The sequence below is a fragment of the Peromyscus maniculatus genome, chromosome X (genome assembly GCF_049852395.1).
Source record: "Peromyscus maniculatus bairdii isolate BWxNUB_F1_BW_parent chromosome X, HU_Pman_BW_mat_3.1, whole genome shotgun sequence".
Taxonomy (NCBI): domain Eukaryota; kingdom Metazoa; phylum Chordata; class Mammalia; order Rodentia; family Cricetidae; genus Peromyscus; species Peromyscus maniculatus.
In genome coordinates, this window is record NC_134875.1 from 135,635,953 (window position 1) to 135,660,889 (window position 24,937).

At 40.4% G+C, this 24,937-nt stretch overlaps 1 protein-coding gene across 3 annotated transcripts in view; it reads left to right on the plus strand.

Annotated features, from left to right (window-relative positions):
* The first annotated feature begins 2,438 nt into the window (after positions 1–2,438).
* Ccnb3 (cyclin B3) overlaps positions 2,439–24,937 on the plus strand; it is a 58,112-nt gene continuing 35,613 nt past the window's right edge. For 2 of the 3 annotated variants that reach the window (XM_015988836.3, XM_015988837.3), the window contains exons 1-4: positions 2,439–2,519; positions 5,334–5,374; positions 11,219–11,352; positions 21,951–22,034. In XM_015988836.3, coding sequence (XP_015844322.1) covers positions 11,257–11,352; positions 21,951–22,034 — 180 coding nt within the window. In that variant the 5' untranslated portion in view covers positions 2,439–2,519; positions 5,334–5,374; positions 11,219–11,256. Of the gene's footprint in view, positions 2,520–5,333; positions 5,419–11,218; positions 11,353–21,950; positions 22,035–24,937 lie in introns of all 3 variants that reach the window. The other variant, XM_006995410.4, reaches the window with a different exon arrangement.

Consider the following 24,937-nt stretch of genomic DNA (forward strand, 5'->3'; position numbering starts at 1 on the left):
TTGGCCTGCTTATTGGGCTTCACATATAATCTCTTATGAGATGGGTAGTCTTCATCTGTTTTGGAGACAAGGATTCATTGTGAAGCCATGGCTGACCTGTAATGTACTATGTAGGCCAGACAGGCCTTGAACTCACAGAGATCTGCCTGCCTCTGCCTCCTCGAGGGTCGGGATTAAAGGCACATGCTAGCATGCCAGCCCTATTTATTTTTTACTTATTTATTTCACCTTTTTGAGGCAGGATCTCACTATGTCCTGGAGGTTGGCTTAGAACTTACAATGTGATTGCCCAAATTGTCTCGTAATTTCCTGTATGCTACCTGTATGGAATTATGTAGGCAGGGAGAGTTACCATGCTGGGCTTAATTTTAGTTTTGATACATAGTGATGTTGTGATGGACCTATACACTGTATAGTGATTAAATCAAGGTGAATGGAGTATCCATTTTCTCAAACATTTATTTTTTCTGGTTAAAAATAGTCTTCTCACATCTACAAAACAGTCCTGCATCTAAGGCTCAGGGAACGTGGTAGAAGAGGGAACAGAAAGAGTGTAAGAAACAGAGGATCAGGGACTTTGCTATGAGAGTGTTTCTCCCAGTAACAACAGAAGCTATACCCATGAAGTCTCCCCAATATGACTGCCAAAATGTGAGGTGAACAGGAATACCAACAAACACACCAAACTGGATGGGGAAATGCCCTTAAGGCCTCAACTCTACACTAAGAACTACAGGCAACTGAGGAAAACTGGGAGAGGTGGCCTTCCCCAGGGAAGAGCACACCAATCGGTTGTCTGGGGCCAAACAGCCATCCCTGAATACATACATAGAGGTAGCATTATATGACTAAGCAGGCTACATTTAGGAATATGTGTGTGTATGTATGTATATATGTGTATGTATATACAGATACATATGCATGCAATAACAATTAGTGAAAATGAATGTAATTATGTTAGGTGTCATATACATCTGTCCTTTTTCATGATAGAGAGTAGAGGGAAAAAATAAAGGACTTAAATATTGAAGTGACTAAGGTGTTGACATCTTGTTCTGGCTTTATTTTGTGTCTGCTTAGACGCTTCTCAGCCTCCCATCCCTCGGTAACCACATCTGCCTTGGCAATGCTTTTGAGACTGTCTAGGACCCTGGCCACGGTCCATGTGTATTAACCAAAATAATTAATGCTTGTGTAAGCTAAAACATAAAACAAAAATAATTAGAGGAAATGTAAATAAAAAATAATTGTCAAGTTGTGTCTGAAAAATATTGCTAATTTCTACAAAAGGACAGATGTCACAGGGTTGCTCCAGTCCCCTTGAACACTAATGTGATTGTACTTTTAAGGGTTTTTTGTTGTTGTTGTTTTGTTTGTTTTTGTCATTTCAAATGCTCGGGGCATTAGCCTACTCTTGGTCTGGTCATTATTAAAGGACACTTATACTCTTAATTGGCTTAATTAGTATGCTTGCCAGTAACTATTTATCATGGGTCATTTCAATATCTCTAAACTTTATATTTTACATTTTATAGGGGAACTGTTAAAGGGAAATAAAAATTCTCTGCAGTCAGAGGCTTAATTAGAGAGCTAAAACTGTTCTATTTCCTTGCAGACTGTTTTGGAGAGGCAGGTTTGGTTTGGCAATAGAATTTGAGAGTGGCAAGGAGTAATAGGAAGGTTTGGAGGGAGGAAAGGGAAGGGAGAAATGTTGTAATTATATTTTAATCTCAAATAAATTGAGGCTTAGACCATCAATAAGGTAATAAACTCGTTATAAGAAAAAAAAAGTCTTCTGGCCTAAGCTAAGGTTATGGGCTAGTTGCAGACCAGCCTGAGATGTTTAAAAATCCTTTGCCTTGAAAAATATAAATCTCATTTTAAAACAACCCCCGCTCCCGACCTAGCTCGGCAGGCAGGCAAGCTGTCTCATCTAGTCACGCTATTGTGCCAGCAAACTATCTCTTCTAGTCACCCTATTAGCTAATATCATGCTATGATTTATTCTTCCTAATTGTAAGTTGGTAAAAACAAGTATTATTTTATTCCGAAATATAGTCTGTCTTTTGGTAGTGTTGGGATTCGAACCCACTTCTCCACTGGAGTTACGTCATCAGAGGCTTACCCTCCATTTTATAAACTGGGGCTAGCCCACTGACGGTTTGGGGGGCGCGAAATCTGTTTCTGGTCACTTCCATTGTTTTGAGGTGGCAGGGGTGCAGTGGCGCGCTCAGAGATTCGTAAGTCTTTTATTTCTTCTAGACTCTGGTGATTCAGGCAAGAAATAATTTCACAAAACTGAAGAAACTCCCTACTATGATCTTTTGATCCCATCACTTGATTTCAAGTCCCACTGAGGGAAGCAGATTCTGTGTCTCCCCCTGGCGGTGAAAATGGTGGGGTCTTTGGCCCTTTTTCTTAGCGCCTACTAGCCCCTGGTTGGTACCGGCAGGCAGTTGGTAACCGGAAGGTGGCCCAGACGCTTATACTGAAGCAGTTGGTCAGTGTTCCATCTCCAGGTAGCCCCCACCTTATTTTTATTTAATTTCGGTTGGTGTCCACCCCCACACTTCGAATTTGTAGAAAACTTTTTTTTCTCCATAGATTGGAACATTTCCGGTGTTCTAGCAATTGTCTATGGTTCTTTAGCTTAGTAAAAGTACTTGTTTTATTGTCTGTTAAAACCCTTTTGCTTCACATATTTATATTTGCTGGAAGAAATTTGGCTGACCAAACTAGCGATTTAATCTGGATGTTTTTCTGTCAAAATTTGAACACCTGATGGCGGGAAAAAGTTTTAAAAAGTACTTAGATGTACTATTTGTGTTAAAAGCTTTATTTTTCAGTCATATATAGTCTTTGTTAGCTGTAAAGGAGATCTGTAAGCATAAAGCCTTTTGGGTCCCCTTAGTACTTTGGTGCAGGCTCCCAGTAACATGAGCCCTGAAGATGTTCACCAACTAGGTCTCAGGCCTTGACTGGTACCAGTCCCGCTCCAAGGTTAGCTGTCAGCCTTAGACTGCCAGTGTTGGGTGCCAACAAAACAGGATCCTGGGTAGAGGCAGTGGACTTGTGTGGTTACTAGTATATAGTATTCCCTATCCTGAAACCCATATACATTGTATTTGATAAATTTTCTTAGTTTTTTTTTTTTTTAAATAAAGATGGGTTCAGTGAAAGCACAAATTATCCAGCTTTGTAACAGGATTTAGCACACCCTTAGTCACTCAGCAGTTACTCACGGTGATCTTTGAATGTACTTCTTTTACTAAGTTGATTCTTAACGATTCCATTGTAAATATATTTTTTTTTCTTAATTTCATTTTCAGATTATTCCTTGTAAGGGTAAAGATTTTTCTTTTTTGGTGTTTCAAGACAGGCTTTCTCTGTGTAGTTTTGGTTCCTGTCCTGGAACTCGCTTTGTAGACCAGGCTGGCCTCGAACTCACAGAGATCCACGTGGCTCTGCCTCCTGAGTTCTGGGATTAAAGGCACAGACCACCACTGCCTGGTTGGGTATAGACATTTAATTGATTTGTTCATTGATCTTGTATCCCCAAACCTTGAGCTTGTTTTCTAGCTCTAATAATGTTTTTTTAGGTTTCTTTTTAGCCTATCTGTATATGTAGTGGTTTACATATATTTAATTTTGAGGATAAGTCTCATGTCCTTGTAATAAGCTCATTTGTTAGTGGTATTTTTTAATATATTGCTAAAATATGTTGGGTAGTATCTTTCTAAAGATTTTGCTTTTTTATTGTGAGTGATATTGGCCTGTGGTTTTTCTTGTTTGTGCTGGCTTTGAATGGTTTCACTTCACTGAGTTGGCATGTTACCTCCTGAAGTTTTGTTTTTTAAGACAGGCATAGAACTAATGTTAAATATTCTTTAAGTGTGTGGTTTATCTCTCCATTTGAAGTGCTTAGGCCTGGAGATTAATTTTTAGAGGAATTATAAATTAAAATTTTATTTTTTGACTGTGGGCTTATAGCCTTGTGCAACACATTAAGGATTTGCTTTTCTAGTATGAGTGACATTGGCCTGAAGTTTTCTTACTTTGTGCTGGTCTTTGGATGGTTTCGGTGTCATGGAGTTGGCATGTTACCTCCTGAGGATGGTGTTTTTTGGACATAGACATAGAACTAATGTTAACATGGATATAGCAGTAATGGACTCAAGGAGTTATTAATAATAAAATATAAGACCAGGATGTGGAACTTGGATGGAAATGGGGTAGAGGAACACTAGGGGGAGTTGGCGGGAGGGAGTGATAGGTAGATCTGATCAATAAACACTGTATAAATGTATGGAATTTTTAAAAAGCAAAATATTTTAAAAACTGTCTATTCAAATTGTTTCATATTAGGTGTGCTATGAATATTTGTGATTTCCAAGGAATCGCTATAATTTTATTTAAGTTGACAAGAGTGTTTGCATATAAATATTCACTAATTCTTTTGATGTCAATAGGGTCTGTAGTTATATGCTCTGTTTGGTATCCCATTTTAAATAGTTTTATTAAAATATAATTGAAATATAAGACATGCAAATATTTAATATGTATATTTGATGAATTTTGTCATAATATATATGATAACGTCACTGCAGTTGAGGTATTCTTTTTATTCTGGTGTTTTTATTTATTCTCTCTCTCTCTCTCTCTCTGTCTGTCTGTCTGTCTGTCTGTCTGTCTGTCTCTCTCTCTCTCTCTCTCTCTCTCTCTCTCTGTTTCTCTCCCCCAACTCCTCCTTTATTTTTTGAGACAGGGGCTACATATGTAGCCCACACTGATTTTAAAATAACTATCCATTATAGGTGTATGCCACCATACCCTGGGCCACTAAGATCTACTTTCTTAAATTTTAAATTTGGAAGTTAGCAGTATCTACCACATTATTGATTACAGTAACTATTGTATAGAATACCCCTTTATTCTTGTATTTTACGATTTATTTTTATTAAGTGTGAGAGTGTGCATTCACGTGTGTGTGTGTGTGTGTGTGTGTGTGTGTGTGTGTGTGTGTGTGTGTGTGATGCATGCCATGTGAATACTCCTGGAGTCCAGAAGAGGGCATGGATCCCCTGAAACCGGAGTTACAGACAGTTGTGAGCCACCCAACAGAGGTGCTGGAAACTGAACTTGATTCCTCTGTGAGAGCAACAGGTGCTCCTAACTACTGGGTCTTCTCTCTAGCTTCCCTCTGGGTCTTTCTTATATTAAGTTCTCTCTCTTCCTTGTGTGTCTTACTAGAGCTTGTCAAGTGTTTCATCTGTGAAAGCACCAGCTTTTTGTTTTATATTTTCACTAATTTGTTTTTGCCTTTTCATTGGCAGATGCCCTGGAACTGGAGTTGCAGGCAGCTGTGAACTGTCATGTGAGTGTGCGCTAAGAATTGAACCCGGGTCCTCTACCGGAATAGTAAGCACTCTTAAGCACCAAGCTGTCTCTCTAGCCACTCCATTATTTTTCACTCTTTTCATTGTTTTTCTTCTTGGTGTTCCAGTACTCCCCCTATTATCTTTTTATTTTGTTTTAAAACAAACTGTTTGTTTGCTTATTTATTTTGCTCTTCTATGGACATTCTGTTTATAGATTATTGGTGACATGTTCTCTTATTTCCCCATATTCCATGAAACATTTGATTTTCCCCCTTTACTCCTAAAGTGTATTGTCTCTGTATATATATTTCTGAGTTGGTAGATTTCTACTTTTAGTTCTTGGAAAATACTGTATTACTCCTTCTGGCCTCATGGTTCCTGATGAGAAAACCATTGTCATTCACAAATTTGACTCCCATTGAAAGGTGCCATTCCTCCTTTGCAGCTATCAAGGGGATTCTTCGTTGTCAATTAAAATTTTTTCCCTAAAGTTATAAAAATATTTTTTCATTTTTATCTATATTTCTATGGATTCATTTTCACATTTAAATCATGGATCCGTCTAGAATATATTTTATTATTGTTTTACGTGCATTGGTGTTTTGCCATGGGTGTCAGGTCCCCTGAAACTAGAGTTACAGAGAGAGCTGTGAGCTGCCATGTGGATGCAGGCTTTGAACCTGGATCCTCTGGAAGAGAAGTCAGTGCTCTTAACCACTGAGCCATCTCTGCAGCCCTAAAATATATTTTAATGTGAGATAGATAATAACTTTCTGCAGGGCTTTAATGTACCGTGGAGGGAGGAAAAGAAAGCTCACATTGCATGCCTGGAGGTGGTATATTGTTATATTGGAGTTAAGGGCTATTTCCTCTTTCCTCCATGTTCCTTTTGGTTACTCCCCTGAGAGAAGGTTAAATGAACTTGAGGCATGAAGGCAAATGGAAAAATAAATTTTTGAGTTTCAGAAAGAGCCAGTCATGTGCTTCCTGCCCATATTCCCAGCACTTGGAAAATGAGGCATGACAATCCTGAATTCAAAGCCAACTCAGGCTTTATAGTGAATTCTTATGTCAAAACCAAAATGATTTTAAAAACTTTCTTTACTAAGTAACTTTTTGTTTTGTTTTTCGATGACATAGAAAGCAATAGGCAAGCCTAAATTACTTCTTTTGTGATTTTTATGTTGCTTTTGATTGATGAACCTTTTCTTCTGTTGACTAAAGAATAGTGACTCATATTAATTTTTAGTCCTTGTGGGACACAGTTATGCACAGTGATGGTACTTACAGGAAATTATATAGATGGGAGATTATAAGAGGAGAGGGCCTGGGATCATATTAATGCCTTCAGTTTAGACACTGTGATAGACTGTCAGGAGGGTGGGCTAATAATGAAGGTAGGGATGTGCTTTTGTGGATAGAGTACTTGCTATATGCAGTCGAAGTCCAAGATTTAACCCTGGCATCTCTGGGTTAGGCAGATTATAAATTCTGTAAAATTTCTGCCAATTCCTTCTCTATATTTTCTAGTTTTGGGAACAGAGCTCCTGCTCTTTAAGTAATTTGTTGTACAACTGAATTAATAATATAGAAATGAAATAAATGAGAATATCTGTATTATAGAATTGCCCTGCCTCAGTGTAGCTTTGTGATATCAGGCACTTAGCAAGCTGCATTTTATTATTTCTAAAGTGGGAATAATTAAGGTACCTATCTTTTTGGCCAGTATTTAAAGCAATTAAAATTTTGCTATGGTTAGCATAGAGCTAGGGCTGAATTAATTTTAACGTCTACTAGCTTTGTGCACTTCAGGTGCTCGCTCATAAAGTAGGGGCCAAACTTTATGTCCTGTTTCTCCTACATTTGTAAAGCCTCCAGGACTTAATACTGGACTCTGGAAGGCTTGTTAATTGTTTTAATTGAAATGGCACTACATTATTCAGTAGTTCTTTCCCCATCCTCCAGGAGGATTAAAATGTATCTTTGCAGAGACACATTACTCCCCATGCCTGGTCCAACTCAAACCCACAGTCCAATGACAGGTCCGTTAGCCCCGGAGTTCAGTTCAAAAATACCCATTCCCTCTTGATTTCAGGGGATCATAGTAGCTGCATGTGCTGATTGGGACCTGTTAACCCATCAGCAGTTTGCTTTCTCCTGGAGCAAACTCTAGTGGGCCCTGTTAGAGAGAGCCCAGGACTGGTTGAGACAGACTGGGTAGGTAAGGACACATACTTTGTTCTTTCCCTGGTCTTTCTTGCTGTATCCTTAATCTCTGTGTGAGGTAGACAACTTTAGTTTATATTGTCAGCTCAAGTGTTTGGCACTGTCACCCGCTAGTTGGTCCTTGGGTCACTCCAGCTACTTGTCGCACCCTGTCTTCTCTTGTTGGAATGCACAGTATACCTGTAAAGAAATATCGGTCTCCTTCTGCCAGACAAAACTCTTTGGAGTGAATCCTGCTCAAAGTTGGGCAAGGAGTGTTTACTGGGAGATGAAACAGAAAAGTTAATGAGAGTGGGTTCCAACTCAGATGGATGATCCAGTACACATGGCCGCAATCAGAGTACTTTTAAAAGGGTCTTTCACAAGTGAAAGTATACATGATTGATTTCATGCACAGGAGATGTGAGATCAGCTGGATTTTTAAGACAGAATGCTACTTGAAAATGTGTTTTGAACTATCAATTACAGGGTGAAAACTTGTCTTCTCTCGTTATCCCTTTTATTTCTACTGACTCTTCTTCAGCTCCCCCTTCAACTCTGGTTTTCCTAGGGATGTCTTCTGCTAAGATTCACTTAGAGTCTTTGAAGGTAAGGGGTCTAAGGGACTGCAGAGCAGCATGCCTCTTAAACTTTAAAATGCACACACAACACCTGGAGCTGTTGTTTAGTTACATGCCGGGATTTTGTAAATCTCCCAGGTATTTCTAATGCTGCGTGTCATTGGTCACATTTTGAATAGGAGACAGCTGTGGTCATGTTGCCTCATTCTCTTAGTTGGAAACTCACCATTGAGATTGCCCAGCATCATCAAAACAATTGCCGACAGGGTCAGAGCTACATTAGGCATTTTTCTCCCCGAGTGCTGCTTTCACCGACACTGTGCTGTGCCCTCTTTCCAGTGCCTTGCTGCATTCAATCACCTTTAATGTGAAGTGATGTGCATAGTCATTCCTGTAGTCTGTTTTGATCAGATTCTCTCTGCTACCCTTGTGTGGGTTACAATGTACAGTAGAACACCCAACAATTATCAGCCTAAAATTGGGGAGATGGAAAATCTGGAAAGGGGAAAGTATTCGATTTTTTTTTCCTCTAAGGAAGGTTTGAGGTTTTGGAGGTGGTAGAAATCAAGAGTGCCCTTTCATGGTTTTTAAGCCCAAGTGCCTTCCTTAAGTGATCTCCACTTTATTTTTATTTTATTTTATTTTATTTTTTTGGTTTTTCGAGACAGGGTTTCTCTGTGTAGCTTTGCGCCTCTCCTGGATCTCACTTGGTAGTCCAGGCTGGCCTCGAACTCACAGAGACTCGCCTGGCTCTGCCTCCCGAGTGCTGGGATTAAAGGCGTGCGCCACCACCGCCCGGCTCACCACTTTATTTTTTTTATAACAAGCTATCTCACTGAACTTGAAACTCAGACTGCTTAGACTCGATGGCCAAGGAGTGCCAGGGATCCCCCTGTCTCCACTCTTTCTGCTCCAGTTCTGGGGTTATGGTCATGTACCATTATGCCAGGCTTTTCCATGAGTGATCTGGAGCCCACCTCAGGTCCTCAATCTTGCAGAGCAGGCCCTTTACCCACTGAACCAGCTCCCCAGCCCCAAAGCCTCCATTATAAAATAATGTTTTAGAGCATGTTGGTCCCCCCTTCTCCTCTGTCTGTCTCTGGTGGCTGGGATATTACTTTACCTAAGTTCCTGTATGTATCCCTCAAAGCAGATGCTTAGTATTGCGGATAATGAGTATAGCCATCATCTGCAGAGTTTCATTTTCTCTGGGGTGTAGTCTGTAGCCATCAGCTGAGAGTTTTCTAGCCTCTTGACTCCATATATCTTCCTTCCTTTTGAAGGGTAAAGGTAAAGGTTTCATAACATAGGTCTCTGGTAAGTCATAAATAATGTGTTTGAAACAAGAATGATGATAGTGGTGTAAGTGATTTCAGACAGTGTACTAAGTTATAGGTGCATGCAATCTAACTTTATTGCTGCTTGGCCGAGTTTTGGGGGGTTGAGATAAAACAAACTGGTTTAGATTTGAGAGGAGAGTAGAATGTCACATTTATTGAGCACCTACCATGTATGCTTTATACATACAGATTTATATTTGAGCTGCACAACTCCTCTTTATGTAAGTGGCATATTATAGTTGTTTTGCAAACGAGGTCCCTGAGACTCAGAGATGGTAAGTTAGCTGATTAAAAGTCTGAATACTGGAACTCTAAAACCTGTGTCCATTCCAGCTCTTTAATACTGCAACCTTTACATTTTTGAAGTATTTTTGAACATGATCAGAAAGACTTTATAGTACTTTAGAAAGTGCTTAGTAATCTGTGTTGCTTAATATTTTCTTTGGGGGTAGTCATTCACTTAACTCATTTGGTACTATAAAATGGAAATTGAATGTGAATGGGTTTGGAAGGGAAGCTCTGTCAGAGTTGAAAGGATCTCTTGTGTAGCAAAACAACAATTACTTTTAATAATAATGTAGCTGCCTGTAAGGTGCATATGTATATCTTTTTTTTGAGACAGGGTTTCTCTGTGTAGCCCTGGCTGAACTCATTCTGTAGCCCAGGCTGGTCTCAAACTCAGAGATCCACCTGCCTCTGCCTCCTGAGTGCTGGGATTAAAGGCGTTCGCCACTACTACCCAGTACTTATGTGTATCGTAACTACTGAGGATTCACAAACTAAAAAAACATTTGTGAATAAACTAAAATCCCATACTGAGATTGGCAAAGCTAGAACTCCCCTAAGGGATGTAGTGACTTAAATTCTTATCATAAATTATTTTCAATAATTTGTTTCCTTCTGCTCTTTTCTATTTCTTGTCTTTCTGTTTTTCTTTCTTTCTTTTTTTTTTTTTTTTTTGGTTTTTCGAGACAGGGTGTGTGGCTTTGTGCCTTTCCTGGAACCTGGAACTCACTTGGTTTTTATTCTAGACAGGGTTTCTCTGTGAAACCCTGGCTGGCCTCAAACTCACAGAGATCCGCCTGGCTCTGCCTCCCAAGTGCTGGGATTAAAGGCGCGCTATTTATTTTCTTACCTAGGTATCTAGATAAGATACTAGATATAGAATTAGATCATAGTATCTTCTAATTGGATGCCAGTTTAGGGTACCATCTTGCCTGTTATGCATACGTTGCTGTATGTAGTCATCCTCCTGTATTTTTGTGTAGTGCTATAATTTCTGTGACCAGGACTTAAAAATTACCATCAAGTCCACAAGGGAGTAACCATGCTATATGAACTGTCATGTATTTGATTGTCTCAGTGCACAACTCTTATGTAAATTTGTGCCTAGTATTCCTGAGTCTAAACTAGGGCCTAAGCCACAGCCACGGCACCTATAGAGGGTGGCATGTCTCAATTAAAAGAAGCTGTAGTTAGAGTTAGGTATAATTACTTCTATTTTATAGGTGGGGCAGCTGAAGCCCATGTTGTTTAAGTTATTTTCTTGGGGTTAATTGTGATAGAAGCAGGCTTTGTACCCGGATCTACTCAGTCTTAAGGCATACATTTTCCTACAAGTGCTATAGAAAAACTAAGTTTTCTCAAGAGTGTCTACAAAATTTTGTGATACTTCTGGTGAACGATACTTTAAAGCATTTCTTTCTGATTGCAGCTCTGCCTTGGATGAAACACTGCTGAATCTGCATTAAGATGCCACCACCACTATTCTCCCAAAGCTCCAAAGTGGAGACTGAGAAAGTTCAGTGTAGCAAGATCGTGTCCAGTGAGGAGGACCAATCTGCAAAGGTTAAAGCAAATTATTCCTTCCAGTAGTGTCTCATGTGGTCTCTTCATGCATTGCTTTGGTGCTTATCCTTACCTCTTAATCTTTTATGATGTTTGTATTAGTCTGAGAAAGTGGGTATTGCTAGCAATCCTTGCAGTTGAAGACTAGCAGCAGGTTGGAACATGGGGGGCTAGGCATTAAAGATTTGGTTCAGGGCTGAGCTCTTGCCTAATATGTGCAAGGCCTTAGGTTCTATCCCAGTCATTCCCCCAAAGGAACTTGCACAAAAGGTATAAATCCTACTCATACTTCAATATGTATGGATGAAATAAAGGGCATTTTCCACACCTTTCAAAGCCAAACAATATTGAGTTCTCATTAATGATCATGTCTATGCTTTATATTCATCTAGAAGATCCAAGTGTCCCACCAGGAGGCTATAGTACATTCTTGGTAGTACATTTCGTCAGTAAGAATATTGTTGTGCTTTTTAAATATTCAGATTGAGTATCCCTAATTTGAAAATCCAATATTTAAATGTTTCAAAGTCTGAAACCCTTTGAGTGCTGACCTAATTCTGCAAGTGGAAAATTCCATATTTAACCTCAAGTGATGGAGTTTATAGTCAGACTGCAGGCATATTAGTGGCCAAGGAGATTGTTCAGTGTTTAAAGCGGTTGCAAGCATGAGGACCAGCTTGAATTCCTAGAATCCATGGGAATGCTGAGTGGACATGACAGCTTGCCTGTAATTCTAGTGCTCAGAAAGCAAAAACAGGGGATCCCCGGAGCAAGCTGGCTAGTCCCACAAGCTGTATAGGCAAACTCTAGATTCAACTGAGGAACACTGCCTCTGTGAATAACATGAGAGCAATAGAAGGGGATCTCTGATATCAGCCTTGAGCTTCCACATACACAGGCACACATTTGCACATGTACACTCTTGCATGTATATGTGTACCCACACATATGCAAACATATATATATATATATATATATATACATATATATACATGCATACAGCATACATACAAAAATACAGGTCCACTAAAATGTTGTATAAAATTGCCTTTAAGCTACACTTTTGTAAGGTATATTATATACAATACAAATATGAAATTTGGGCAATAGGGGTAGGGGGAGGGTAGGGTAATGGAGGAGTAAATATATTCAAGTGCATTATATACTTGAACAAAATATCAATATGAAACTAGTTGCTTTGACCAGTGAATATACACTAGTGAAATTCTTTAAAAAGAAAGGCTGGAGAAGTGGCTCTGTGGATGAGACCTTTGCTGCTCTTAAAGAGGATTGAAGTTCAGTTCCCAGTACCCATATCTGCTGGCTTATAACACCTTGTAGTTCCAGCTCCAGCTCCAGGGTATCTGAAGCCCTCTTCTGGCTTCTGTGAGTACCCACATTTACCTACACATACCCACATGCAGAAGCACATATACATGCACATAATTAAATTTTGATGCTGGAAAGATTACTTGGGTTTTTAGAGTGTATTTTGCTTTTCCAGAGGATCCAAGTTCAGTTTCTAGCACCCATACAACTACTTATAACTCCAGCTCCAGGGAGGGATCTCATGCCTCTGGTCTCCAGGGGCACCTGCAGTATGTGCACGTACCAAAACATAGACAATACATATACATAATTAAAAATAGTAAACAAAATCTCGTAAAAGAAGAATTTAAAAGAAAGATTCCTGAGTCCCATCCTGAAGATATTTAATTATGCATATGTGAAGAAGCTGAAATCCAAGAAACTTCTAGTCCCAAACATGTTAGCTATAGGATACTCAACCAGTATTAAATTTCTAGAATGTATTGGTACACTTAAACTTTCCTGATTTGACTTTGGGATAGTTTAAGATCTGACTTTCTGATATGTGCTATATTCTTCACTATGTATATTTTAACAAGAGTTATATTAACAGTTGTGCATTATCATCGAGAGAGAGTTTCCTGAAGCAGAGAGCATTAGGCTGTATAATTTTTTTGATTGTGCTGGGCATGTAGCCCAGTGGCAGAACACATGCCTATCAGGTCCAAGGCTCTGTGTTCAATCTGCAGCACTACAGAATTTGTTTTTTTATATGTGCAGATAAATATTTTCTATCAATTTTTACTTTGTCTTAGTAAAATGATTTTCAAGGAGGGAATCAGGAATTTTCTACCCATGTAAATTTATCAGGAAAGATTTAATACCTGAATTGAACTTTTGTTTGTATCAAATGTTCTGATTGTAGCTATGACATTGTATGTTTTCTTTTATGGCCATTATTTTTCCAACCCCAACTTTCTTTGGTCACATTTTGTAAGTATAAGTTTTATTGAGTTCAGTTTCCACTGTTAATTTTATATTGAAGAGATTATTTCTAACAGTGATACTAAGTAAGAATTAGAAGACAGACTGACAGTTTAATTTTGCCAGTTTGAAAGAAAAATAATATTTTATTATTTGCTAATGATTACTATAGGATTATTTATCACAAATAAGGTAGAGATGAATAGTTGATTTTCTTAGCTGAAGTAGAAAGCAAAGTAATTCCTAGCTCTCCTAAGATTGCTGTCTTTGCTGGAATAACCTGTTGTGTCATGAATACAATTCTCCAAGTTTTTGAGCACTTACCGTGTCATATAATGATGTAGCTAGCACCAAGCAAGTGGTCATATCCCAGCGTTCTGCTTAATAATTGTAAGAGCTTTCTTATATGGGTAAGATAGAGTTTGTTCTTAGAATCTTAAGAGAGAAATTTGAGATTTAATAAATATTCGCCAAATAGAAACTGTTGAAGGATAAAAAAAATGCTACAAGAGTAATTTCTCCTAACTTCTAATTCCATATTGAAGGGCCTTCCTCCTGGACCCCGGATTAGGCACAAGCCACACCCAAACATGTGTTTTCATAGAGAGATCCTTTATTAAGCAGAGAAGAAAAGTTAAAGTGGCTGCTTTCTGACTCAGGCAGAAAAACAGGAGCAAATGACCTTGCAGGTGTCATTTATAAGAAGAGAAAAAGGAGAGGTCGGTGTTAGAATGGGCTAGGATGCGGTGGTAGGAGATAGGGGATGAGGGAAAGGGGGAAGGTTATTTATCCTAGAGGGACAAAGGGCTGCCTCTGCATAGAGAGGAGACAGACATGGCAATAGGCAAATGGTGGTTTATAAAGGTAAAGGGGGAAACCCCGTGTTAGGATGAGGTGTTTAATTTTAATTGGGCTTGTTAATTAGATGAGCCAAAGGGGACTTTTGAATGCTGAATTTTGGTAGTCAGCCTCAGGAGGAGGAGGAAGTGGTCAAATAAGGGAATCGACCTTGCTGGCTAGCTTTAGGAATGTAATCTAATGGTTGTTAGCGAGGCAGAGGGAATGGGGGAGAAGGGCGAGGCCTGCCAGAGCCACATGTTCAAGTGAGCTGGTGTCCCTTCATTCCCATCTTTTTGTTTTATTATTGGGTGGCTGGGTGTTGGCTAAGTGGACATTGTTCTCTCTGGCTGCTTCCTGCTGGCATTGGGGTCTTATTCTTAGGGAACCCAAGGAAGCTGGGTTTTTGGTCAAGGTCAGGAAGTTCAGGCTATGTCAGTCGATGTCCAGGTTCTATGGGACTATCTGAGGCTAGGGAAGTGTAGACTGTTGGCTGGACCAAGATGTAGATTCTGAGGAAACAGCTGGGACTGGTACTGGGGTTGCTGGAGTGCTCTGTAGCAGATTTGAAATCTGTTGGGTAGATAGACTAGGGACAGAGACGAAGTTAATGAGTTCAGGGGAGTTTTTTCTTTATCTTGGGTGTACATTTGAAACTGTTAGATTCATGGTCCTAGTAGTCTGGAAGAGGAATCCCAAGACAAGGGAAAGGAGGAGAGGACTAGGGAAATGGGGAGAGATCCCACCCTTAGGAATAGGCAATAGGCAGAAAAACTTAGGCTGTTGGTTGTCAAGGAGTAGTTATCTAGACTCTGAGAGTTCTTGACAGGAGCCAGGAAAATTTAGATCAGCTGTATAAGGTTAATTGGGGAACAACTGTTATCTGATGCAGGGTCTGGTTTTATAGGAGAGAATAAAATTTGAGATGCTTGTCAAATGGTGAGAAGGGATGGTAGTAGCAGAATTTTGGAAATGGGTAGAAAGGTTGAGAGGATATATCTTTGTTTGGGTCCCCAAAAGGAGTTCAGATGGCCTACCTGAGACAAGTGATCATTAGTTGGGAGGTTGGGCCTTGGTGACTGGAGCATCACCTGTTGCTGGAGGGCTTCTCTCCAGGCTCCACCAAACCCCACAGTCCCACAATCCACATAAAATAATCACTCAGACGCTTATATTATTTATAAACTGTATGGCCATGGCAGGCTTCTTGCTAACTGTTCTTATATCTCAAATTAACCCATTTTTATAAATCTATACCTTGCCATGTGGCTGGTGGCTTACTGGCGTCTTTACATGCTCTTCTCCTGGCGGTGGCTGCAGTGTCTCTCCTTCCTTCTTCCTGTTTCCCCAATTCTCCTCTCTTCTTGTCCCGCCTATACGTCCTGTCTGGTCACTGGCCATCAGTGTTTTATTTATATAGAACAATACCCACAGCAATCACCTGTGAGAGGAACTGTGTCCAGGGGAGCGCATTGAAGGGAGGCACCAAGAAAATAGTGGGAGACACTGAAGGAGGTATCAATGAAGTTGAGAAGAGAGTTTGACCTAAGTGAGGGTTTGGCCATTAGAGAGAGAGAGAGAGAGAGACAGACAGAGACAGATAGAAACAGAGAGACAGAGATAGAGACACAGAGAAAGAGAGACACACAGAGAGAGTTGGAGAGGAGATGGCTTGGATTTGGCTATGTTTTATAATCGGGAGTGTAGGATTTGTTCAGAGTGTTTGATGTCTGAGGACATCTGGACAGTTAGTGAATTTTTAGGGGAGTTAGTTGGTGGTGGATGTTTGGCAATCACTTGGACAGAAGAAAAATAGGTGATCTGTAGGGAATAGGAACCAGAGGATGAGGATGAATATTGATAATGAATCGGTCAATCTGATGTGGCCATCTGACAGGAAGGAGTTGTCATCCATATAAAAAGTGTAGGCAGAAGTAGCTAGAGGACTCTCTTGTGTATGAGAGGGATGGGGTAGGAAGTCTTTGAAAGTTTTGGAGAGGTAGGTGACGGGCAAATGTTGATCTTAGAAAGTTTTTATTGCATTTTGGAAGTGTAAGGATGGAAAAGTTTGTATAGATCTGGGAGCCAGAGGGCTGGAGCTGAAAAGGGAATGTTTTTGAGTTTAAAGAATTGTTCTTTAATGGGAGGGAGAGGCTGGTGGGGGCAGAAGCAGCTTGGTATAGAGGATGTACTAAGATTGAGTATTCAGGGATCCATCAGCAGAGGAAATTGGCCATGAGGGCAGAGATAAGGAGTGGAAATGGGCAAGGTTGTCTAAAATGGTGTGTCTATGGGTTGAGGTGACAGAGAATTTAAGATAGGTGACTTGGGAAAGGAGAGTTGAGATTTGGAAGGTGAGAGCTGGTAACTTCTGGAACTCAGGAAATTGAGGAGTGAAGCAGTGTTAAATTGGCTATCAGAGAGGGAAGGACTGTAAAGAAGGAGGTTATCTTCACACTGAAGGACGCAGGAGAAAAGAGAAGGAGGCAGGCCAGGTCTCAAGCAAGTGTTTGCCCAAAACAGTGGGGGCTATCTCTGAATCCCTGGGGAAGAACAGTCCAGGTCAGTTGTCAGGACTGTTGAGTATCAGAATCTGTCTATACAAAGGCAAAAAGGTTTGGGAGTGCACATCCAGGAGTACTGAGAAGAAAGTGTTTTTAAGATTTAGGACTGAAAAGTGAGTGGTGTAGTCAGGGATAATAGAGAGGATAGCCTAAGGGTTCGAGACTTAAGGGTGTAAAGGGACAAGAGTTAATGGAACTAAGGTCCTTGACTAGGTGGAAGGTTTCTTTAGGGTTTTTTTTTTTTTTTACTATTAGTAAGGGGGTATTATAGGGTGAGGAAGTAGGGCATAGAGATGATTGGGTTTGGGTCTAGGCAGAGTAGGGAGTATTTGGTTCTGAGATGTAGGAAGAAGGGTCTTTGAGTATGCTAGAGAGGGGTTTACAATGTGCAGCAAGGGAAGGAGAGGTGGTATGCCATGCAGCGACATGGATTAGAAGAGGAGGCAGAAGGCAAGAGAGGTTTGGGGATTTTTGAGGAAAGGAAGAGGATGGATGCAGAAGTGTCCTGGGATCTGCTGTCAGGGTAAAAGGGAAAATTTATGTCAGCTCTGGAGAGGACATCCTTTCCTAGTAAGGGAATAGGACATGAGGGAATGAGGAGAAAAAAAAAAAAACCTTGAAAGAAGCAAGTTAAGGAAGGAGCCTTATGAGTGAAGGAGGGGAGTTAGCATAGAGAGAAGGAAAGAAATCTGAAACAAGTTTTTATATAGCTTAAATTATTTTTTCAGACTTATAGGTCCAAAAATGACTTATTTAAACCCTCATGACTTACTTAAACTTTCCTGTCTTCAGACCTTAACACATTTTTGAATTATCATAACTTATGTCACTTATTTTATTCGACTTATACAACTTACTTATCTGTTTTTTCATAACCTTTAGAAACTAAGTCTTTGTTAGTGTGAAGCCTGTCAGCAAGGCAAAATGTAAATATGAAATGGACTGACTAGGCAGCTGGATGTTTGCTCTTAAAGCTACAATTAGTCATCAGTGCCCTCAGAGAAGGATAATTTGAGTAGGAAGTATAATTTAAATGGTTTCTGTGCCAATTAAAATGAGAAAGACTTACTGGCTACCTGAACAGTCACCTTAGGTTCCTCTGTGGTCATTGGGGACAAAGGTCGCAGGGCAGCATCAAGTTGCCAGGCTCAGAAGATCAACAGACTTTCCTGTGAAGTAGGAACTTTGGGGGGCTGACCTACCATGTATAGGCAAAGTGAGGCAATCAACTCCCCAGTGTCCAGTTTATTCACAGTTTGGACAGGATCATGGCTACAGTTGAGGTGAAGGGCAATTTTTCCCCCAGTGGCTGGTTTTGCCACATTTAAAGCAAGCTCCAAGTGGAGTTCTTCTGTGCTCATCCATCTTCTTTGGAGGAGGTTAGGGGTGCTGCCAGTAGCTGGCATGTCTGTCTCTATTACAAAAGGCTTTTTTTTTTTAAAAAAAAAAAATTAAACATTTTAAATGCTATATTTACCAAATCTCTGAAGAGTTTGAGGACCATTATCATTAAGTGTACCTGGACTAGACAAACTCTGTAGTTACTTGTTTCAAAGGCTTAACTTTGAAAACTATATATTAAATGAAGCTTATTTACATAATTAATCATGGCTATAAGTATAGTTATAAACATATTAAAGAATATGATCATGAGGTAACTGATCATTAACCTATATGTTTTAATTATCTCTAACAATTTATACCATCGGAAATGTCAGGTCAGGAAAGGGTTAATATGAGAAAGTGGCAGGAGTAAGCAGGTATTATCACAAGGCCATAAATTGTATTGTAGCTTGGTTATGAACAGTGGAGAACTTGGCTTTAGGAAGGGCGGGGGGTTGTGGCTGAAAGGTGAGGGCAGAGTGAGGAGTAAGGGAGAGGCTATTGGAGCAGTGCAGCTGGAACGAGTGGTGGAAGAGGCAGCGGGAGGAGGTTTGTTGGGGGTTACAGTATCCCTATACAGGCCTAGGAGACCGCTAGTTCTTTCAGTAGGAAGCTGAGGGATCAGAGGGACATTGCAGAGGCCCAGAGGCCCTAAGGGAGTCTCTGTGGCCCAGGCAGGATGGAAGGAAGTGGGGACATCAGCACCTGCGGGCAGAGGGGACTATAACAACTGCTGAAGTTCTGGCGTGAGGGGCTTGACCTGTGAAGCTGTGGGCTTGGGCCAGGCTCCGCAGCACTTTGGGCTGGATTGAGCAGAGGAAGTGGGGGGAGGGGAAGTGGGAGCCAAGGACATGGAGGCTGGTCTGTCTGGCCTTGGTGAAGTCTGTGTGGATGGAGGAGTGGGGAGGGTGGCAGATGGAGATTGTTGGGAAGGCAACTGACAATGGAGGGTGGGGAGACTGGCTGCATGGGCAGCACAGCAGCTAGTGGGCACAGCGTGCCTGGCAGTCAGTATCCTGGTAGTTCACAGAGGGCTAAATAGGACGTTTAAGGTTTACAATGCAGTTTGGAAAAATTCAGAAAGTGGAGGAGCCACACACAGGGCTTGGAACAGACAGGAAAGAAAGCAGAGATGTAAAGGATCTCTTTCCATTTCCTTGTGCATTCACAAAAGTTGTAAAGATCCTGAATAATGTTAGGATCCAGAGAGCTTTGTGTGTGTGTGTGTGTGTGTGTGTGTGTGTGTGTGTGTGTGTGTGTGTGTGTATGTGTGTCTGTGGTCACTTAGATTGATTGTCTAGTGGATATAGAGGCCAAGCCTGTGTACTATAATATATACTTATATAGCTTAGGAGATTTGATGTCTGAGTATTGTAGCTGATTGAGATTCTGGAAGTGACATCAAAGAGGGAGTCAGCTGGAATGGAGGAGGTGGAACCCATCACTCTTGGTGCTAGTGGGCCAAATAACAGGCGTCCCTGTGTATCTCAAAAGGCTGAGGAATGATCTCTGGGAGGGAGGGGGTTGTCACCCAGGCTCCAGTCACTAAGAGAGTAACCCCAGTAGGTCCAGAGACCAGTGGGTCTGGGAATTTGGGACCCGTCAACAGGACTTTTCAGAGGCGGAAAGGGCACCAGATTCCAGTAGTGTGAACACCAAGAGTGAAAGGGCAAGTTTCCTACCAAATCAGACCATATGGAATGTGCCTAACTAGCAGCCAGTCTGTGGGAGTCCACCAAAACCAGCGAAGGTCATGGTGGGGTGCACTCTCCCAATTCCAGAGGACAGAGTGTACAGACCAGACACTTGATGGCTGTCACCCGATAACCTGCAGACTGTTTAAGACAGCCAGGGTAGGGGAATTACCAATCAGCTATTGTTGGATGAGGAATCAGGCTCCAGGAGGACTGGAACATGTAAAAAAGGGTTGGGGGGTTACTGGCTTATCAGAGTCACGGCACCAATGAGTGGGACCCCCACACAACAGGGGCTTCCTCCTGGACCCTGGATTAGGCACAAACCACACCCAAACACCTGTTATCACAGAGAGATCCTTTATTAAGTGGGGAAGAAAAATTAAAGTGGCTGCTTTCTGACTCAGGCAGAAAACAGGAGCAAATGACCTTGCGGGTGCAAATTTTAAGTAGAGGAGAAGGGGAGGTCTGTGTTAGAATGTGCTAGGATGAGGTGGTAAAGGAGACAGGGATGAGGAAGAGGAAGAGAATAAGGGGAAAGGGGATAGGGGAAAGAAGGACAAAGGACTGGCTCTGGATAGAGAGAAGACAGATGTGGCAATAGGCAAATAGCGGTTTATAGAGGTAAGGGAAACCCCTGTCTTAGGATGAGATGTTCAGTTTTAATTGGACATGTTAATTAGATGAGCCAAAGGGGGCTTCTGATTGCTGGACATTGGTAGTCAGCCTCAGGAGGAGGAAGTGGCCAAATAAGGAAATAGACCTCGGTGACTAGCTTTAGGAATGTAGTCTAATGGTTTTTATTTAGCAAGGCAGAGGGAATGGGGAGAAGGGCGAGGCCTGCCAGAGCCACATGTTCAAGTGGGCTGGTGTCCCTTCACATATAGTCTTAGTCATTTGGGAGTCAGGTAAGGCATGTATAGATAGACAGTATCTAGAAAGAAAATCCTTGTTGTTTAAAGTATGCAACTTCCTCCTCTCTATCTCGTCTCTTCTCTCCCATAAGTCCCACATATCAAATAACAGTTAGAGATAATCTATATTAACAAACTCTTTTCTTCAAATAAAAATTCTCTTGTGATGTTTACAAGCATTCAGGGCTACATAGTTCTAAAGTACCATTTCTTCCCATTTACAATTTATAGAGACTGAAAAATATATTCTATAGTAGAAAAATTTCTTTGGGTGTACAAGACTGTGGGTTCCATCTTTATCACAGTTACAACAAAACACCTTCAAAAGTATGTTGTCTTTTGTAATCCAGAAAGACTCTGTAAGGTAGGTTATCATTCCAATTTTACTGATAAAGAAAATTGAGTCTCATAGATTGAGTGATTCTTTCAGGGTCAATATTTAGTAGAGAGCTGATTTTGGACCAGTACCTAGGTTTGTACACTATTGTCCTTATTGAATAAGTATTTAAAAAGTGCATTTAGTATAAGAGACACTTAATTACTTGTTATTTAACTAACTTACTTGGTGGTATCCCCTTTGAAAGAATCACTTAGTAGTGCTGATAGTTAAATGTGGATAGTATAGCCAGAACTATGGGAAGAGAAAGAGAATAAATTAGCTTCACCAAGTTGTTTTACTCATTTTGAAATTTTTACTGATGATAATCCAGTCTCTTCATAGTCTTGTCCCTATCATTAACAACTATATTCTTCAGTGACTATTTAAACATCTCGAGGTACCAAAATAAGCTTTTATTGGAGTTCATATGATTTATTGTACATATTGTGGAGTTTATTCAAGCCCTGAATATGACCTATAGTTCCAAAGGGACTCTTTACAGTTGGTCCTGCTCATTTGCCTCTTGTTTTTACAGAGTGGAGAGGATAACCATACAACATCTTCACCTTCATCTCAAGACACAGTAAAAAAGAGATCAGCTTTTGAAGATCTCACGAATGTGAGTGTGCTAATCTCATTCTTTTCTGTAGTTTTACATAAGCCTTAGATAGTCTTTGCCTTGAAGAGATCTTTCCTGTTTACCAGCTGACCTTGACTCTCGGGGAATGTTGACAGCAGAATTTATTTAGAGTCATAGTGACACAATTTCACAAGCTATAGAGGCTCCTTTGACTGGAACATACCATTTGGGTCAATTATATGTTCTCTGGAGACAGTAAACAGTGACTAGTGCATGGAATTGTAAATAACAAAAACTATGGGAGATTATATTTACCTAAAATCCAGAGATGGCTCCCTAGGCTTTGGAAATGAGTTAGAGTAATTTTAGCCCAGAGTAGCTTTATCAGTTCAAGCACTATGAGAGTTTTGGGCAAGACCATTTTTTCTTTTCTGTAGGATTGACCTCACCCATCACCTCTGTATCCCAGGATTTAAATTCTATAATTAGCTTAGTCATAGGGACAATCAAAACTACCTCTCATGTCTTATCAAACTAGAGGAGAGGACCTGTAGCCATTGACTGCTGGGGGCAGATCACAGAGATCTGAGGAGGATAACTTACTGGAGTAATTGGGAAGTATGAACCAAGTGGCCTCCATATCAATTAAAAATGAGTCTTGCCAATTATCTGAACAGTTACCCTAGGCTCCTCCATGGTAATTTTGATGATTTTGTTGGGGGCTAAGGTCCTAGGGCATCATCAGTTTTCAGCCACTAGGTCCAGAAAACCTGAGATTTTCCTGTGCAGGAGAAAATTGGGAGACTCACCTACTTTGATGAGACAAAGAGAGACAGTTGACCTGCCAGTGTCCTGCCTGTCCACAGTTTGAGGAGGGTTCTGGTGTTGGGTGAGGTGACGTGCAGTTCTTCATCTAGTGACTGGTGTTGCCACATTTGAACCAGGTCTTGGGTGAAGTCTGTTGGTGCCCCATTTTCTTTGGAAGTGGCCTCAGTGCTGCTGCCAGAAGCAGTTATTTCTGTCTATCATGAGAAGCTTTGGGGGCCTTTATTGGTGAATTATTATGGCCACTCCACATAGTTAAAAGGAAGATTTATTTAGTGGGTAACTTACAAAAAGGGAAAGGTAGGTTGTGGGGTCTGGGGAAGGTGTATTGCAGTCCAGCGGTGTTCTCTGGAGCTCTGCTCAGTCAACCTCCACCATCTAGAGTCCAGGAACAGAGAGAGCGCACTGGCCCATTCAGATCTTGGGTCTCCCTGTGCCTCCCTTGGCCCCCGGGGCCTTGTAGGTGTGACAGTTGCTGAAGCCTCAATGGGGGTTGGAATTTCCAGATCAAAGCTGGAATGGCTACCCACTACAGGCCTTTCTTGTTCCTCCCTTTCATTAAACACGTTGAATGCCATGTTCAACAGATCTCTGAGGGGTTTGAGGGGTATTATCTACATTAAACAAACTTTAAATTTACTTTAAACTTGTTTTAAGTTCCTTTCTTCAGGCTTAACTTTGACAATATATACAGAAGACTATGTAATGGGAGATAACAATCGGTTTCTACTTCCAAGCTTGTACCTGTAAACGAATTACATTTGTATTTAGCATGACCACAACCATGGTTTTGAGAACACTAAAGAATTTGGTCATTTATAAGGTGATTGACCATTAATTTGTATGCCTTAATTATCTTTAACAGTTTACAATAAGTTAGTAACTTTTTTTTTTTTTTTTGGTTTTTTCGAGACAGGGTTTCTCTGTGTAGCTTTGCGCCTTTCCTGGAACTCACTTGGTAGCCCAGGCTGGCCTCGAACTCACAGAGATCCGCCTGGCTCTGCCTCCCGAGTGCTGGGATTAAAGGCGTGTGCCACCACTGCCCGGCAAGTTAGTAACTTTTATAAGATTATCTCTGTAAAGTTCGAGCCTTAAAATTTATAACGTTTTAAATTGAAGATCCATTAGTATGAAAATAAACTTTAAACCATAAATGCAGTACATAGAGAGACTAGGAACCTCATTTTCCTGGCCCTTTCATAGTGTAATTTTACAAAATATTGCAATTTTTATGACATAGTTTTTTTCAAATAGCTAAAGCCTAACAAAGTTAGCAAAGATATAAATGGTTAGTAGTATGTCTTTAAATCAATTTCTGTTAAACTGAATAGACCATTATAATCTTAGGAATTTATAAATCGTAATCATCAAACATATGTTATTCCTAAATCTTATTTTTAATAAACCCTGTTCATGGTTTTGTCCTCATGTGTTGTTTTCCACTTTTAGGACAAAAATCATCATATAAAAATTCATCCTTAGCTGGGTGGTGGGTGGCGCATGCCTTTAACCCAGCACTTGGGAGGCAGAGGCAGATGAATCTCTGTGAGTTCAAGGCCAGCCTGGTCAACAGAGTGAGTTCCAGGACAGCCAGGGCCACACAGAGAATCCCTGTCTTTAAAAAAATCATCCTTATGCAAAATATCTTAATCTAAGGAAAATAAACCCAAACAAACCATCTTGGGGATCTGGCATTGCCTCCTTAGTCTAATACAAAAATCTATTTTCCTAAATAAGAGTGGAGTCCAAGTAACATCTGTGATATGGTGTAGCAAATTAAGATTACCTATACATAGATTGTTAACTATCAACCATTTTTTTGTTATAAGTTTTAAGCTACCCTTTGCTCTGCTTCAGATTTTACAGATTTTTCTTTGAACCACATTCCCAGTGGTCTTACAAATCCCAAAACAAAGAAAGCTTACATTTCTGCAGAACCTTCAAAGATATCTGTGACTTTGAATGGCAGAACATTTTAAACAAAACCAAGAAAAGGGGAGTGGTATTTAGAGAGCTAAACATATGTGATTACATTTAGTTATATTAATTTTATACATAAATTTCACTTGATTAAAAAATTGAAATACCATGAGATAAACAAGAGTAACCTCTGTCGG